This window comes from Leptinotarsa decemlineata, unplaced genomic scaffold, assembly GCF_025532065.1.
Source record: "Leptinotarsa decemlineata unplaced genomic scaffold, Ldec_3_MD MMD2_tig00026299_RagTag_RagTag, whole genome shotgun sequence".
Lineage (NCBI taxonomy): Eukaryota > Metazoa > Arthropoda > Insecta > Coleoptera > Chrysomelidae > Leptinotarsa > Leptinotarsa decemlineata.
The window spans coordinates 11,467,452-11,487,489 of NW_027412676.1; the positions used below are offsets into that span (position 1 = coordinate 11,467,452).

Consider the following 20,038-nt stretch of genomic DNA (forward strand, 5'->3'; position numbering starts at 1 on the left):
TCTGTCGGTTCTCTTCACCAATACGACTAAGAATGGCAATTCGTTGTGTCTAGTTCTATATTTCCATGGTTGCATATTATGAAGTCGGAGCTTCTTGTGGGCTTCCTCAATGGCCAGAATTTCAAACAACTTCATATATACCTATGTTGGCTATAACTGGTAAAAGTGACAATACCATTGGCTGTCCCTCATCTTGCGTAAAGAATTCGTTCTTCAGTTGAAAATAGCAGTTTTTTACACAGCATCCTAGTGATTTCATGATTACTTGTACCGAAGAAAAGAGAAATGAAACTTTCTTTGTTTTTTATCGCTTTTATTTGTAACAAACGTTACTACAGTTTCGTCCTATACGGACATTTTCAAACTTATATAATAAATTAACAATGGTTCATTACATTCGCCATTATATACCACCCCTGTAGGTACCAATTGAGGCACTTGGCTTGATACCTGAATGTTAATTCAGTTTATCATTGGATGTACCAATTTAAAAACCGGTGAGAAAACTAAATCGATTTGATCATTTAACAGGTTGCACCCGCAACCATGTATAAAAAAGGGTTATTCGATGAATTTAAGAATATGAAATGAGAATAATTGGGTGAAAACATGTTCTCATATTAAGTTGATTGCTATCGAGTGTACTCATTTCATAACTGAAATTCATCTGTAGCTCTAGAGCTCGGAACAAGAAGGTAAAGTTTCTGTTTCACGAACGGTCTTGGTAATTTCAATTTTGTTTGTAATTGTTTGTGATAGTCTTCTAGTCAGCTTGTTTCTTGAAATTCATTAGATCAATTGACAGGTTTGTTAGTACTTTTCGTCTACACGCTCCGGCTAACCAAATAATTATTGCTACCTGAAAATTAAGCAAATTAAGTTGATACCTAATCCTTCAATCGTAATATTTCGTTAAAATCAACTTTACCATTAGATATTCTTCATTATTTGCTTCTCTTTTAAATTCATCGATCTCGCTGTTCAAGACTTCTGATTTCTCTACTCTATAACCAACATTTTTCCTTCTGAGAAATGTCATATGCTAGAATGTCATCCTCTGTACGAGTTTTGCATTTCTTCATATCCATCCATTTCGAGATTGAATCTTAAACGTTTTCGTACCTGAACTTTGATTATTCAGGCAGCAATTGGGATGTCCGGGAAGTCTGGGAAGTACCCAGACTAGGCCGGGAGAAATCACATCATTGTTGTCATTGAAGATATGAAAATTGATTGGTATTGTTTCGATAAATCAGTGTCATGGCAGCGAAATAACGACTGACAGCTGTTTGACATGAAATTAGTTGACATTTTGATTTTTGAAAGTTTGCTTGGTTTTGATTCGCAATTATCGCAATGAAATATGGGAAGCAGCGGCGATAGTGAGTTTGAAAATATGCCTTTCGGAATTTTGAAAGCAGTGACTGTTGCTACATCACAATTGCTGCCTGAAAAATCGAAGTAGTGGTACGAAAACGTTTTCGTTTCATTCTTGAAATGGATGGATATGAAGAAATGCAAAACTTGTACAGAGGATATAATTCTAGCATATGACATTCCTTAGCAGAAGAATGTTGGTTATAGAGTAGAGAAATCAGAAGTCTTGAATAGCGAAATAACTGAATTTGTTAGGGAAGCAAATAATGAAAGCTATCTAATTCTAAAGATGATTTTAACAAAATATAACGATTGAATGATTAGAAAGTATCAACTTGATTTGCTTCATTTTCAGGTAGCAAAAATTATTTGATGAGCCGGTGTATGTAGACGGAAAGAACCAACAAATATATCAATAAATCAAATGAACGACGAGAAAAACATTTCACATCGTGAAAATACTACATTCCAAACCACATATCGAGGAAACCTTTGTTGTAGTTGGGCATAGGAAATATGTATCATATATATTCATAGGAAATATGTATCTTTACGGCCATTCCATTGTATTACAGAGCCCGAAAGCACGGTCTACTAGAGTCTTGACGATTCTTTTCTTAGTCGATTGATGGTGGTTCGATTCCTGGTTCAGATTCCGGTGTGAGTTGGTTTTTGGTTTACAAATGTTTCTCATTTAGTGTCGGAAGTTCTCGAGAAGAAACTAGGCATCGTCAATGGAATGGTTATTCCAAAGTGATGTTGGAACAGACCTAGGCTAGAAGACAGCAAGAGCCTCACAAGAAAGAGAAGCCGCCACAAGCAGTACTTGTACTTCCTAACACCAAAGGATTGGGTCCAAGTATGATATCAGATCCTGCTTCAGATCTGGGAACACTATCAGTAGCAACCTCATAAAAACTAGGCCACCAAACGCGGACTGCGATTCCAAGAATGGCATTTATCGGATAACCTGCGAGTGCGGAGAATCATACGTCGGAGGCCATTGAAAGTTTGCATTGCCGAGCTCAAAAAACACACACTGCAAGAAGAAACCAGCAAAAAGTGCGGTTTTCTTCCTTTTTTGCTTTCAAAACAACAATAAAGTAGTATTTAACGACTCAAATGGCAACTCATATGAAGTATGGGTTCAGGTTTGATGAAAGAAAGACATTTTTTGTAGAGGACTCAATAATTCTCACAAATTTTTTGAGTATTTAACCTTCCACAGTCTGAATCAATAGAGAATCTGCTGAAGTTCAAAGGGCAAACTTGAATGTTCACCCCAAAAAGTCACTAATAATTATTCTAATTAGTTAGTAACTCATCAACTAATTATTCTTATTAGTTAATAATTTATCGTATTCATAAATTTTTCCTACGAGTTAAAAAAATCAATTGAAAAAAATTATACTGAGCTCCCGTTAATGATCGACGTTTCGGATAACAATCCTCCGGTTTCAAAATTTTCGCCTCATATTGTGAATTGCTCTAGTTCTTTTCGCATAAGTCAAAATAATGAAAAGCCCAGATGTCATATGCGATAGTCCACCTACATGAATATATATATATATATATATATATATATATATATATATATATATATATATATATATATATATATATATATATATATATATATACTGTATGTTTTTTTAAAATTCAGTTGAGATTCATTTCCGTCTTCAACTCCTCTTCTTAGTAATGGGAACCAGGTATGATCTATTTCAACAAGCTTGCATCTCCATGCAAACGCTCAGGTAAAATAAGCTAGTTCTGTGAAAATGTTCAGCAGTGTTTCATCAGAATTATGTATTGACTTTTACAACTGACCTGAGAAAATGACGGAATTCATTGTTATAGATTTTCTTCCTTGTTGTCAATATACTTTTCGGATATTGCTGAGACTGAGTGCATGGGTTTCTGACAATTCTACTTTTAGTTATCTGGTTCCGTATCTACGATTGTTTTCCAGTAGACACACATCTCTATCTTTTGTTGGTCGTTTATTCATGAATGAAGGGATTTTTCAATAGACCAATGACATATTCTGCACATACAACTGAAATATAAATGAAATTAAATGCTGAAACTAAATTACTTTTGAAGGGCAGACAAAAAATAATATATTAAATCAACTGAATCAACAAAATGAAGAAATTCTGGTAATAACCAAATATTGTTAGTTACTCCTCTCATGCATGGTTAATGTGAAATATATCTGTTTTGGAATTATTAATATCTGTTCTTTTCCAATATTGACAAAGGTTCAGCCGCATCTCTCTCGCAATATTTTTTTGATTTTGTTGATTCGAATGTTATTACCATGATAAGTTTCTGGCGATTGTTGACATTTTCCTTTGTTGAAATATTCCTTATCAGATATTCATTTATAAACCAGTGACGTACATAGTGTAACTGAAAATTTTTCTTTCGACAGTCTAATATCCGACTTGGCTTGTTCAATAAATCGTTTTCACGCTTCCCATAATAATGAACGTTCTCAAGATCGAAACTTCTAATATTGTATCTACGCAGACAAAAATGAATTGTTTCCACATCAACTACATTTCACGTAGTCATAACCTTAATGAATATATTCATTTTTCCACAGATACACGGAGTGGCCTAGTAAAAAATCAGTATGATTAAAAAAAAAAGATCGAACACGTCAATTATACGATTTTTGTTGCCAGGTTAATAGATTAATAAGCTTTCAATCGAGGAACACTTAACAATGGATGAATTCACTCGGAAATTGTAAATTGGGAAAAGAAGTCGAACGATTTATCCCAATAGAATTGCTCAATTCTGTTCATTATTCAACGAATATTATTTGAAAAATTTCTATTTCAGTATTATCGATTCTAAATTGAATTCTAATTTGACGATTCATATTTCCACTTCAAAATATCAAACTGACAAAAAGTAATTATATATCAGTAAAAAAAAACAATATTCGGAAAGTTATCACTCACCTCTTCCACACAGAAATATTCAGTGTGTCTCACTTCTCATGGAAACACCCTCGTATCTTCCGTAATATTCGAGGTAGAACGATGAAACTCTCAGGACTGATGAAAATGCTCAAAATGCACCTACCACCTGAATGGGGTTGGCCAAAGTGATATACACTATCCGCCACTCGCGATGGAAGACCCCATTTTTACGGTAAAACATATTAGGGGACAAAATAGGCTCAAAATTCCTTCAGATTCGTGATCAGGATTACCAACTTACTACGATTATACTTTTTTCCTGAAAAAATTTCAGTCTGAAAACTGTACAATTCGTTATTAACAGTTATTAACTATATTCATTAAGGTATTCGAATTTCATGTATTTATGCATTCAATCGTTCATTGGAGTTGCTTCAATTTATTCGTTATGATGCTCCAATTTCGAATTTAGCTGATACAATCCATCTCTTATTTGTGCACTCCTTTTCAAAAAGTTGCGTTTTGTCCAACTGCAGAACGTTTTCAAATAAATAGGTAATGATTATTTGAAATAATTGTGGTCTCAGGATGGTTCAGATATTTGCTGAGCGACAAGAATAAAGCGGAAAACCTAATGATGATAGTGTCAAAGGAGCATGTGGAAATAGTCCATCATACCCAACATCTAAAAAATTATTTTTATCTCACTTTTACCCGGAAATCTACCAAATAAAATTGAGAATAATAATGTTTGATACGAAGAATGATGGTTAATATTTCAGCAAGTTTCTGCCCCTTCCAATGATTTTTCACTTGTCAGAAAACTCTTTTCAAGATCAATGAATTGAACTATGAGAATAGATTGAATAGCTTTTACATTCATTGAAGTTGGTACCATCAGATTTTGACCTGTGAGATCACATGAAAACATATAACTCAGATTCATTACATTTAACGCAAAAATGACTTTTGAATTATTACACTAAGTATTTCAGATTGATCACAATCTTCATTATTGTATGGAAAATATTGATGATCGATTTGAAAATTGATTCATCACATAATAAAACAGACTCAACAGTTGAGTGCGATGTAAATGAGTATGTCAATGTCAGAATATAAAAAATTAATATGTCGAAGTGATATTTCGGAATATTAATCTCTCCCAACTACCTACACAGTAGGATCCGGTAAAGTCTGTCGAAAAACAACTACTTCCCCGGCTAATACCACACTGGAGATTGACTTATTTCCGACATAAACTCATGCAAGATACTTCACACAGGTTAGTCTCGCAGATGTTTCTCGTTCATCCAGAAGCAGAACCATGCTGAAATTATTCAACTTTGGATAAATCAAAGCAAAGAACTTCAGAATCACACAATTAGGGATAAAGTGCTTGCCAATCCCAAAGGGTCTAGATTTTTCTGGTCGTTAGCTGAAGCTGTTGATAAAAACTTCACAAAACCTACAATTTCACTACTAACACAAGCGGATGGTTCACACCAGTATTTTGCAGACTTTTTAATCTGTCTTACAAGAAAAGGGTTTTTTCTCCTTGTTAGAAGATTGCTCGGGTTCAGCCTATTCCCAAAACGGACAAGAACAATCTTCTAAATGACTATAGATCAGTCGTTTTGTTATCAATGATATCAAAAATCATGGAGAAAGCCGTAAACCACCATATTCCTGAATATTTGGAAGGCTTCAACATCTTGAGCGATCATCAATATGGCTTTCGGAAACAAATATCAACAGGCGACCTTCTATCGTATGTCACCCATATTGGGAATAACGCAATCGAGAAACATGGACAGTCGAGAACTGTTTCGCTTGATATTTCTAAGGCTTTTGACCGTGTGTGGCATGCAAATTTGCTAGCCAAACTTCGATGCTATATCTATACTAACCGGATATAATGGTCAGGTCAGAAAGTTCAAGACAAAGTTTATTGGGGTTTAAAATGGACACCAATAAGTCTTGGAACAAACATGTCTCTGGAATTGCAAAGGACGCTTCTCAAAAGCTTGGAACACTGTTCCGAACTAGAAAACTTTACACACCTCAGCAACTTTTGATGCTTTATAAAGCTAGCTCAGATCAGATTTTCTTTGGAGTATTGTTCTCATGTATGAAGCACCGCTCCTGAGCATACCCTGAAGCTTCTAGATTCCATCCAGAAAAGAGTCATTCGCCTAATTAGATACACGAACATCACTTGCAACCTTGATATTCGGGAATATCGAAAAAAGGTTGGAGATTTGTCTCTCTTCCATAGATACTTTCACGGGATTCCACCAAGAAGTATATATCGGAAATACGCGAAGGATTGCGTCTGCTCACCCTTTTGAGTTTCAACTCAGTACACCTCAAAGACAACTGTTTAGGAACTCTTTCATTTGGAGAACTGCGCATGAGTGAAATGAACTTCTTGAGAACGTTTTTCCAAATGATTTCAAAATCCAGCGATTCAAATCCAATGTTTCAAATTTGTCTGTTTCAAAACTGTTTTTCCGTTAATCAGCTGTCGCCCCCATACGAACGATAACTCTCAGAAGTTGAGAAACTTGTGCGAGCTAAGGACTAACGAGGCCTTAACCTTTTAACGTGTGATTACTAACACGGTTACAGAATCATCCCAGCTTCAACCAGATAAATTCTCTCGAGAAAAATATCTGGTCGAGGCAGGAATCGAACCCACGGTCATCCAATCGTGAGTCGGGCGCACTACCACCGCGGCCAATTCCACATGTGAATTACTATTTTCGCATAGGCACCGCTCTCAGAGTGTCTTCAAGATTTTTCTGCAGTGCTTGCGTTTTGTTCTTGAAAAAAATTCAGATAAATAGACTGTGGGAATATTCACATTCTTTATGACACTGAAAAAAAAGAACGTATTTAGATAATATATTATCTCCGTCTCACACTAAAAATTTCAGAGGGCTCATTCATTCACGTTACTTTTTCATATAGTTAAAAAAAAATCTCAAGACCACATTTTGTAGTCTTTGTGAAATCATCATCTGATTCTCATTTTGTTGGAATACAATTGTAGCACAATATTGAGAATGAAGCTCTTTCATATATTTGAATATCTTGAATTTTGTTCATTTGTTTAGTGTTTTCCCATTCTTAATGAAAGTCCAATTCTTCTATCAATTTTTTCTGAAATATATATTACATATTCATTGAAATTTAGTGAGCTGAATTTTGAATGAAGAGGGATCGAACATTTTGTATTTGCCGGTGTGGAAGAGACATAAATTTCAATTCACTTGGATCCAGTTTAAACCTAGGAATATTCAATCAGTTTTCCATAAATATGATATATTTTCGTTAGTAATTGATAATTTCCTCCACAGAATTTCCTGTGTCATTTGAAAATGGTTGCTCATACAATTATATAATTGAAGAATAATTCGCAATTGTTGAATTCCGCTCTCAAGTATACAAAAATTGATGGAAGTAATCATAACACCAGTTATAATTGTTTGAATTATGTGCTTTCCTGTCGAGAGATAAGTATAATAAACATTTGTATATCTTGTTAATGATACCCATCATTGTGGTGGTATTACCTAATGTTTATTTACACCGTTTCTATATTTGGTACTGCTGAAACTACGACGTGTCGTCTGACACGTGACAGTTCTACTGGAAAACGTTTGGCCACGATGTGATTCACTGAGAATTATTGTGATATTATTTCGATCGAAAAGTATTAACAATTAAACCCAATTACTCAGATATTAATGTGTATAGATGTGGCCTGAGAAGGATTTTTGTGTGAAACTCCGCCCCAAAGAGTTTTTTTTATTTACTAATTCCAATCATAACTCAAGAACTCACGAGTTGAAAAACTCAAAATGATACGATGGTGATTTGACTGAATCAATGTGTCCAAGAACTCAGATATATTATTCAAACTATAACTGAGTCAATGATGATGTCTAGGAAACAAATTAGAATAGCAAGTATCGAAAAAAACAAAGTTGTTGTTTGGAGATCATTGAACAGTACTCAGTTGATAATTTCAGAGTCATTTTGTAACCACTTTTTCCTTTGGTTTTGATCATCCCAAATTTACAATGCACGGAAGCTGTTTTTTTTGGCGGCCAGGTTGAATGAGTTCGCTTTCTTTGCCAATTATTTCACTGGGCGCCACTGCTTTTGCTTTTACTAAAATCAGAAAAAATTGGTGAAAAAAAATGTTGATCTATTTTATTGGAAAAAAGATAACAATGATGTAGATAATGTACTAAAAACTGAAGAATTATCTGAAAGGTTCTAGATAAGAGTCATCACACCACTACCCCAGCAATCTACGGTATCTGTTTAAAATCTGTTTTTCCGTTAACCAGCTGTCGCACCCCTACGAACGACAACCCTCAGAAGTCGAAACTTGTGCGAGCTAAGGATTAACGAGGTCTTACCTTTTAACGTGTGATTCCTAACACGGGTTGGACGATAGCAAGTGAAGATCGATCGTTCAGACTAGGGCTTGAACCACCGACCAACACGGCAGTCAATTCGAGTGAGTGAACAAAGCACCCACACCGAACCGCTTGGCTACCGACCGACCTCCGAACCGCTTGGCTACCGACCGACCTATTGTTTTATCGATAGGATAAAACAATAATAAAATCATGGGGCGTAGCTTCACCTGAGTAGATATGTAAATACTGCGTTCAACGCAAATTGTGGTCAGAAGATTCATCTTATAGAGTAATTAACACGGTCTACTTCAAAAGTCAGATTCAAAGATTTGCCCCTTGATCTATGGGTTCTGCCCATCAAGACGCCTAGGAATTCCTTCGATATTTTTTAGAAGCTTTACATGAGGACTTCAACAGAATTACTGAGAACCTGAATCGATCTCAACGGAGATTGACGAAAAATTGAGTGACAGCGGAAAAGCACAAGAATCATCGGAGATATTTGATCATGAACAACTCTAAGATTGAAGACAATTTCGTTGGTCAATTAAAATCCATTATGGAGTGCACACACTGTGGACACTCGTCAGTAACCTTCGATCATTCCTGGGATTTGTCTCTCTCCACACCACAAAGAACTGACCAACTGATTTCGTCACATTGCTTGGATTCCTTCACAAGAGTAAAAACTCTGGATAGAGATGAAAAACCAACGTGTTCGAGATGCAGAGGAAGAAGAAAATGTACAAAGTTTCTGTCAATTCTGTCAAATTGAATGTTCCCATTGACTCTTCTTCAGATGGATTAGATATTAGCAACTATGCGGCAGACAATGTGGCTTCTTGTTGTTATAATCTATATGCACTTCCAAATTACAGTGGGATTACTTGAAATGGGCATTATATAGCATATTGCAGACACCCACATAGTGGCACGTGTCATGAATACAACGATTCACACATGTGGCATATGTCCTCTTTTATGAACAGTAGAGAACGAATCAGCACCTTTCAGTTGATTTTTTCCCTTCTTTCTTCTTTTATAAACCTAATTCTGTGAATTGATTTGTATTTCATGATTGTTCAAAATGAAATATAAGATATATACTAAAAATGATTATTCATAAAAAAGTTCCTCGCCAATCAGTATACAGATTATGAAAGTAAAAAAATAATTGTTGATAATTGAACCTAAACTATTGATATTTACTGTTACATGAGAAAATATCTTCAATGTGGGCACTCGACAGAAATGATAGACTTGCGTAACGGGAAATGTTGTTGACGTTAAGTGGAAACACAAAAACGTTATGTTAGCTCTAACCAGAATATTCTCGACGCATTTTTTTCAGCAGGATAAATTGTATTTCGTTTCATTGGCTTCACTACCCGTTCACTCAAAATTTGTCATCAAAAATACTGTTAACAGAATTCCTGTTTCACAGAATCCTTGAAGTTTTCCGGCTGGAACGGATACATTTTCTGTTTGCCGTCGGTTCTAATTTTATTTCGGTTGATTGTGGCCTCCCCCTTGAAGCAAACGTAATTAATTTTGCAGTCTGATTTAAAAATATAGGAATCAAATGTTATTCATAACCATAACTGCCGTTGAAATTTGAAAATTGAATGTTGAAGCTAATAACTTCTCTGGGAGAATGGACTTTATTAAATTAAAAGGTATAGACGACACGCGCATCTTTAATGTCTTTGAAGCAAAGTCAACTCTCCATTCCTTGTTGTAAGTAATCTTATCCATCTTCGACTGAAAATCTATATTGTAAAACGGTTTTGAATTGAAGAGTGGTTCTACACGCAATTTGTCAACCGAAGAATTTTCAGTTGGAATTCAAAAGTAACTAAAAGTCACCAAATTGTTTATTGTTTTGTCATGGAGGGTGTATATTCCTGAGGAATATTCTTGGAATATCTTGAAATATTCTCTGAATATGTAAGGTATATTTTATTAAGAATATTCCAGGAATAGAACCCCAGGAATATTCATGAAATATTCGGGATGTTCTAAGTTTATTGTAAGAATATAAAAAAGGGAGTCACCATAAAATATTCTTCAAATATATTTTATGAATATTCTGGGAATATTTGGAATATTCCAAGAATGTGATGAGTAATAACACACACGAGTAATAAGACACTTAATATTTATAAACAAATATATTCCAAAAACAATACACACTGAAATAGGTATTCAACTAGAAACACTACCAATATCAAAAATAAAAAATCTGATTCGAGATATTTATTCACTGAATGAAATATTCCTGAATAATTTCATATTACAAATATTAGAAATGAATTTAAATTTGGATGTTCCTACTTTCACTAATTGAAAAATAATAAATATATCATTTCATTGAAAAAGAAAAAATGTATTACATGAAGAAATGAGTGAGATATAGGTTTCTCACTTCAAAAACTAAACCCACAAATGAAGTATTTTAAATGAGTGGTATGATGGGTTCTTCCGTGAATTTCACTTACTTATAGTACCTCGACAGTTCTTTGTGATTCACACGGCATGAATCGCAAATTCTGAAACGAGGGTACATCAATCTTAGAATGATGTATTCTAATAGAACGCTGTTGAACAAAAAAAACAAAATGACCTTATGCCAATCTTTAGTGTTGTCACATGCTAATGTGACGCGACCATATATTACACCATTTGAAAGATATCGGATGGCTAAATATGGAGTCGCGACGCATTCTACATTCTTGTCAGTCTTGTTTCATGAAATGATCAAAATTAGTTACAGGACGGACGTACACAACCTCAATCTTCGATTCCGAAATCAGCTTACCACACCAAAACATAAAACCTCTCAATTCAGAGGCTCCTTTTCATTTGTTCTACCCTGGCTAAACAACCGATAACCGAATGGATATAAGCATATTTCTTCTGGTGAGCTGAAAAAGAAACTCAAGAGAGATATTTTACTGGGTTTTTTCACAATATCTTGAGACTTGTTAAGTAGGCATTTTAATATCTATATAATTCCTTATATACCATACAGTTATGAATTGTTATTTATATATTCTCACTCAATAATTTATAATATTCATTTGTATTCATGTATAATTATTGTTTTTGAAATCAAATTGTGAACAGGAATAAGGTTGGATAGAAGAGCATTTTTTGACCATGTGTGAACATGGGCGAAAGATGAATCCTGCCATTTGATAAGAGCTATGTATGTACTGATTACTTATGTATGAACTTATCAATAAAACCAATTATTATTATTATTATTATTATTATTGATACCTGGAACGCATTATCACTATTAGAAAATGGCAAAACAAAATTGGAATAAAAATCAAATAGATATTTTGCTCATAGGTTCTTCATGAACATTTACAACTTTTTATGACCTGGAGAGCAACTTGCATTCCCGTTGTTGAAAAGTACTCATTACGTTATCAGTTTCTTGCCCGGGTACCACTCCTTTTCCTTTTGAGCATATTGATACTAGCTTGAAAGAGAATTATAAAAATTATGAAAACAAAAGATACAAAAGAATGTGTCAGTCACTTACTTTTCTTTACAGAAGATACACAACTGTAATCACTCTCGTTTAAACATGTACTTAGTCAAACCAACAAATCCCACACACCAACTCTCCTCGGGCCTAAAATGAGGTATTGTAGGTTAGGCACCATGACTTTATTATAGATACTATTGTCTTTTACTCACTTTTTTTAAAGACTGAATATGTAACTCAACTGTTTGAAGATGCAAAGATGCAAAAGCAAACTATTCGCTGTACTGTAGAGTGGACAACCCCAAACTATAAATGGTACACCTAACATGAGAGAAGTATACTTTGATAATAACACCGATACACCATGCAAACCATACACTACACGTACGAACCTGCCATGTCAACCGCCATGTTAAATCAAATGTCGATTTCAACGCAAAGGTGACAAGCGTTAAGGGGCAGTCGCTTTCACAGAGCTTCTTCGATTGTCGCGCGCTACACTTCAATTGACCAATGAGAAACGTTTACTCCAATACTTCACTTCACCATTTCTCTTCTGTTGCCAGGATTTGTCGCTTTGTAATTGAATAATTTCAAATGAAAAAAGACAAATAGGATGAGAATAAACCGATTTATTGATGCAATTGGTTCATTTATTGGCCCATTCGCATTTTTTTGTCGTTTACAACAATTGCAGTTGGAGCAATTCATCAGAATCTTCGCGATAAGTTCAAAAACTGGTTAACACTATAAGAGTTATCATAAGATAATTTAAAATTTCAGTAATACACCGTGAAGAATATTTCGAAATACACCCTGGAGATATATTCTAAAAATATTCCATATGGTATATTCGATCAACAATATTCTTAGAATATTCACGGGAGAATAATTCATTTATAGACATTCTATGCATATTCTTTTGGAAATAATCCTGCCATGAATATTCTAAAGGCATGTATATATTCCAAGAATATTCTATAAATATTTGAGATATATAGGTTCGTTTTATGATATAGAGGGAATATTCCATGAATATCTGGAGCTGTGTGAGTAGCTAAATATGATGAATTGGTTAAGGCTTTCGCGGCCAAGATTTCCAGTGTTACGATCTTCATTCGAGTTTGAAGGCCATCGTAGTTTGGATCTGTATCCTAACGTTTCGCCAGCAGGAATGGCTGGCTTCTTTAGGGATTTATTTATCTTGATGATTCACCGATGGGATTCCAAACTAGATTTGGAATCCCATACTGAAAGATGGCAAAAGTGCAATCCAATATCATGTCATCAACTGGTAATAACAATTCGGCCAATAGCAAGGCATCAACAGGAAAGGCGGGCTACCTGAGTCAACATAAATACTTTCCTACGAACTAGAAATCACAAGTTACTGATGAATCATTGAGATGAATAAACCTCTGAAGAAGCGAGCCACTCATGCTGGCGAAACGTTAAGATACAAATCCGAATGAAGATTGTAACCCTAGGCAGATATGTATACAGGTTGATATTTTTTCGAAGTTCACTATGACAGTTACAATTTCCGATTTCAAAAGTACAAGGCCTCTATATTTTTGAAAAATTACAAATGAATGCCAGTGTGGAAATATTTCCTCGCTTGAAGTCAGAAGTTTTTTTGCAAGAGGAAGATATAGTCAATGTGATGGATTGACGTTTGATTATATATTTTTTATTTACATTTTTTTGTTCATAGTTTTTAGAAGAAGTAGAAGTGACTTTGTCTCCAAAGCAGAGCTAGATATAAATGAAACACAGGAGACAGAAGAAATGCATTTTCAGTTGCTTGATCAGTAAAAAATCTACGAAAACAAGGCAGTGGCTTCCTTTCCATATTGTTGGCTGTGCCCATTGCGACACACCGAACAGACAATTTCAATCCAGTTGAGGTTGAATGAGCTTTTTCGAACTTCTTTTGAAGTTCTTTAATTCCAAAAACGTAGCATGTCATGATTTTTTTTCAATACTCGTACTACTGGATATCTGTTCTGTATATTGGAACGAACGTTTTCGGTTGACAGTCGATAAACACAAAATATATTTACCGAATCATAAGAAATTGGAATAATTGGTGGTGGTTACACTGAGTTGAAATGGATCATGAAAATACACCATATTTTCATCGAAATATAATATACTTATTACCAACTAAAATTTTTTTTGATAAAGTATCACTGAGGTATCACTTATTTCGATATTTATGTTCGATTTTATTTTCATTTTTCAAATATAATCGACATGTCACATCGAGAAATTGAATTTAATACCCACATGTGAATATTATTCAATATGTTTAACCCATAACCAATTCTTATTTGAGAAATCGAAAGACTGGTAAGGAATATAGCTTTTTTGGGACTCTTTCACGAAGGGAGCTTCACGTCTCTCGCTCATATACGGGAGCGTTTATCACTCCTACCTACTGCCCATTCACGACGGGGAGTTCCTGGCTCCTTGAGGTCAGCCGTAGCCATATACTTTCTCTATCGTCGACACAAACCTCGACGACAGAAACTTCAACGATCAATAATGGGATGGACAAAGTTGCGAAATCTACGTTAATCACCTTGCAGACTTCCACCCAACTTGATGATAAATAGTGCGAAGCATCAACTAGGGAGAGCCGTGTTCACTCCTCGTGTGGGAGCCCCCACTCGTCCTTTTGCATTTTGAGGAGGAGACGTGGCGCCCTAACTCGAAGCGTAGGAGACGTGGGATCTCTCGTCTCCCAAGACGTGGTAGCTACCACTCTTCGTCTGAAAGTTCCATTGGATTTTGGTCATTTTGATGCTAAGAACTTTCTTCTCTCAGGAGCGAGAGACGTGAAGCTGACCATGTGAAAGGGCGATTATAATACAAGTTTATATATAGTATTTTGAAATTTTCGTCCTACGCGCCCTTTCACACGAGGAGTTTCACGTCCCTCGCCCGCCGAGATAGAAGAAGACTCTCAGTGCCAAAATGCAACTAGTCCAATGGAGCTTTCATCTCGGGAGACGAGAGCTCTTATGTCTCCTGCACCTTGAGCTGGGGAGTCACACATCCTTCTCAAAATGCAAAAGGATTAGTGGGTTCCACACATGGAGTTGAAACGGCTCTCCCCTAAATAATGCTTCACACTATTTATCATGGCAGATTACGATGTGGAGCTGTTAATTAGTGCTTTCTGCAGCTGACACGCTCTTTGGGATAAAAGTCTGGACATTAATAAGGATCGAAATGAAGTCTTTGAAAGTTAGGTGGAAGTATATAAGGTGCTGAACGTAAATTTTGCAACTTTATCCGTCCCATGTCGTAGATGTTCGTGTTGATGGTAGAAAAAGTATATGGCAACAGCCGCTTGCGATCCATTCTACTACTGAACTCAAGAAGTCAGGAACTCAAAAGGCTCCCCGTGTATTCTTTCTGGTATTATTTTTCTTTGAAATTTCAACCAATAATAAATAGTTGTATTTCATTGAAAATATGTTTCTGTATCTGCTCACGAAATGTGAGAACTTTGATACTTCTGAGAAAAATTGAACAGTTGAGATTATCTACATCAGCCCATTTTGAAATTTTTCATCTGTTTTTTTTTCAGAATGTTTTCATCGCGATCCTTCTTCTTCTGTGCGGTTCTTGAACTGTAAAGACATGACTACTTGGCAGCTGAACATCGATGATGATTACTATTCTTCCTATAATCCTGGCTCCGAAAATATGAATGTTTCCTATCTAGAAGAAGAACCAACTACTAATCTAACTCTAGAACAGTGCAAAGAACAATTCAAAAGCCGGACTGAGTATCTTACGGAACATTATCCAAACGGTTTTTGTAAAGTGGCTTTTGATAGTGTGCTGTGTTGGCCTCCCACCCCAGCAAACGAAATTGCGGAGATAAAGTGTTTTTCGGAGCTTTTCGAGATCAAATACGATGATTCGCGTAAGTAGTTCATACTTATAAATATTGTCTAGATATTTTTAGGTCCAATTACAACTTGAAACATGTTTAGTCGGTTAAAATGTGTGCAAATCCATAACTTCAAAACTTGGCAAGTAAATGAATAATTTGCATAAATTTTATCTCAAATCTCGTGAATTGTAGCTTGAATTTATCATAAACGAAATCATGACAGAATTGCACGCATTTTGATCGATTGAGTTTAGTGCACTAAATATATATATATTGAGATCAGTTGCAGAGAAAGAAATATGTATTACAAACTCAGAACATTCAGCTTTAAATTTAAAATTTCAATATTTATGTGAAATGTGTATCAATCCATGTGGTGTATACTGATCGATAGTGAATTTTGTACCCTATACGAATACATTGGTGTTGTAAATTTTCTCCAAAGTTTCAATTTCATGCTCCTCTTGAACTCATTACTTACTATATGATGTCATTCAACGATTTTCAGTCAGTCCCACTTTACGAATTCAAATTGAACCAAATCGCTACCAGAAACTTAACCAGGCATCTGGCAATAACAGTGTTAATGAACGCACTGTTCGATGTTGTTTCACGAAATTTCGTTCCGGAGATATCAGGCTCGAAAATGAGCCCTGAAGTGGCCGACCTACAGTATTTCAGGTCGAGGGTTTGAGAACCCTGATATAGACTTACTCATCACAAACGATGCGTAAGATGGCAGAAGATATGGGCGTCAGCTCCTATACGGTTTTTTAAATGATTGAAACGTATTGGAACGGTCAAAAAGTTCTAAAAGTGGGTGCTTCACAATTTGACTAACCGACGGAAATTGTGTTTTTCTTTGCCTATGCGCAACCAAAAATACTATTTCCGGATCCACGTGAAGACCATTTTTATCGATGACATATCCTAAATAACTTAATTTCGGGCGACAGGAATGACATTTGTCAAAGCTAACGGTGAGTTTAGCTTCTCATAACCTGCGGAATACTTCCTCCAATAACCTAAGATGATTTTCAATTGTCTGCGTGATAATTACGATGTCATCTAAGTATACGAAGACATGTGGCTTAAGGTTTGGTCCTAGTACTTGATCAATTCAGCGTTGGCAAGTCGCAGGCGCGTTATGTAGCCCAAATGGCATGCGCTGAAATTGGAAGAGGCTCCTACTCGATACGTTAAAGCGGTATACGGACGAGACTGTTCTGCCACGGGAACCCGCCAATAAGCAGACTCAATATCAAGTACGAATAGGTAGCGCGCATCGCGTAACTCATCCGGAGTACTAGAAATGTAAAGTAATGAATAACTATCTCTTTCGGTAACGCCGTTCAGCGTCCTGAAGTCAACGTGGAACCGGAAACTTTCTTTGCTAGCAATATAGGTGAAGACCAGGCGCTCTTGGATTCCTCGATGGCCCCTAATTTTTCCATTTCTTTCAATTCCTTATCAATGTAGCCTTGTACTACTGGACTGACAGTGTAGTATTTCTGCCTAATTGAAAGAGAATTCGTCATTATAACATGTTGAGCTACCGAGTCTCGTGTTTTGAATGGGAGATAGAAGAGGAACCTCCAACACTACAAGTACTTTCATTATCCTGATACGATATCTGACACGAAATGGTACAGTACATCCCCTGCACTCTGGCATATGTACCCATTAGCCACTCTACAGGTTATTTTCCGTCTAGAATCAAATGCCAACCCAAGCTCTTTGACCCGTTTCCAACCTTGACTTTCTAAAATACTTCCACGAAAGCTAGATCTCTTTCCGGTTCGACGTAACTAACTATTGAATCATGTCTGGCTTCTATTTTTCTGAAAACAATCCTTAACTGGACTATAGTGGTGGGTAGAGGATCTCAGAGTCGATCCTAATAAAACGGATGCAGATTTCTTATGATGATCGACAGTTTCACTTCCTCATGTAGTGGTTATCGCAACCCACGAAAATAACTAGATATAACTGCCAGTTATACTCCTATGGATTCTGTTGGGTGCTGAGTTCTCTTTCGCAATTCTTCGAACAACGCCTCATTATGGTTAGCAGATAAATACTCTTCACGAAATTCTTCCACTGGTCCTTCCCAAGTAGTTACTCTATGACGACACTCCTTATAGAATTGGTACGCTTTATCAACGAATAGATCCAATAACAATAACACTTCGGGGGGTAAATTTTTCGCGAAGCGGAGTTCCTCAACCATTTCAAAGAACGCTGATACAGAGGTAGATTTTGAGTAACCCGAAAATTTCTCTATATACCACTTGTGTGGTAGTATCATTTCAGCATTGGCCCCTTGGTTGACTAAAGGCCAGGCTCTAGCAGAAGAACTTGGTACATTCTCTACCGACGCTTGAAATAAGTGACTAGTTGCAACACCATGCAAAATACTCAATGCTGGTGGAACTTCATTAGCCATTCTCAGGTCTGCATCGATTCCATCCAACTTGACTATATAATCTTCGAAGAGAGATGACGTTTTGGCTTTATCGTCTTTTCCATACATCCGATAATCTTGACTAAAAACATGGGCAAATTTAACAACTTCACTACTTCACGTACCAGTAGAGAAATCTTCTATCCTCTTCGCTATTTCTTCAGCCAGCTTCTTAGTCACCACCTCCAAATCTCCTTCAAAAGTGGAAGGATACGTTGGATATCTCACACTTTCTCCACTCTTCTCAAATCTGAAAGCATTAGCCAAACGATGTCGCATCTCCACGGAAGTTCCCAGACCAATGCCACGCGACTTCTACTCAAACTCCAATTGATCCTGATCCAAACGATTGATTGTTAATTTTTCTTGACATACTGCCTAATTTCTAGAGAGAGTTCTTCCCATCGAACAAAGGACTGATGATGTAGAAGACTAGTGAATGCCATTGAATTAAATGACTATATTAGTACAAATAACTATCCACAATATATACTAGCACAAAACAAAAGATGAAAAAAAGCCAAATTTTCATGAAATAAGAAGAAAAATATTATAAAAAAGATTCTGTGTATCCCCACGTTGGCCGCCAAAATGTAGCGTTCAAAATTCTCCTTGAATATGATTCAGGTATGGGGACATGATATAATATCTTGAAGCATTTTCAATCATTCTTCAATTAATCTACAACCAATCTGGTTTTAGGGCAGGTCATAGCTGCACTTCGGCTCTTCTGAAAATTACTGATGATATAATTGATGCTACTGATAAAGAAACAGTATCTGTTTTGATATTACTAGATTAATCTAAGGCATTTGATACTCTCGATCACAGAATATTACAAGCCATTTTTAACTTTGTAGGGATCAGAAAAAAAGCTACCAAACTTCTATCCTGCTATTTAAGCGATAGAACGCAGGCAGTACTATATGTTGGAAAAGTTTCTGAATTTGTAAAAATTGATAAGGGAGTACCACAAGGGTCATTGTTAGGGCCCCTAATTTTCAGTCTGTATACTTGCAATTTTCCTAAGTCCTTCCTATCATGCACTATAATGCTGATGATACACAATTTGTCATTCAAAGCTGAAGAATACTCTCAGGCTATTGGTGCTTTGAATTTTGATCTATATAATCTTGAGCAATTTTCTAATAATCATTGCCTTAAACTGAATTCAAATAAAACTGTTACAACCGTTTTTGGTAGAAAGAATTGCAAGAAAATGTATGAATAAAATACCACCAGAGTTGAAAAAACTCTCGTTATCGACTTTCCGGACGCGTATCATCAGATTTCTCGATAGATAGTAAGTTCTATTTTTATTTTTGATACTGTTCATTTTTACCACTCTTCATCTTCAGTTCGATCTGAGAATTATTAATATACCACTTACAATGCTTAAAACAATTATGTATGTTT

At 35.7% G+C, this 20,038-nt stretch overlaps 1 protein-coding gene across 8 annotated transcripts in view; it reads left to right on the plus strand.

Moving 5' to 3' along the window:
- Window positions 1–20,038, plus strand: part of LOC111511253 (Diuretic hormone 44 receptor 2) — a 329,140-nt gene that overhangs the window by 193,766 nt on the left and 115,336 nt on the right. For all 8 annotated transcript variants that reach the window (XM_074180595.1, XM_074180596.1, XM_074180594.1 and 5 more), the window contains exon 2: window positions 15,847–16,188. In XM_074180595.1, coding sequence (XP_074036696.1) covers window positions 15,900–16,188 — 289 coding nt within the window. In that variant the 5' untranslated portion in view covers window positions 15,847–15,899. The remainder of the gene's footprint in view (window positions 1–15,846; window positions 16,189–20,038) is intronic.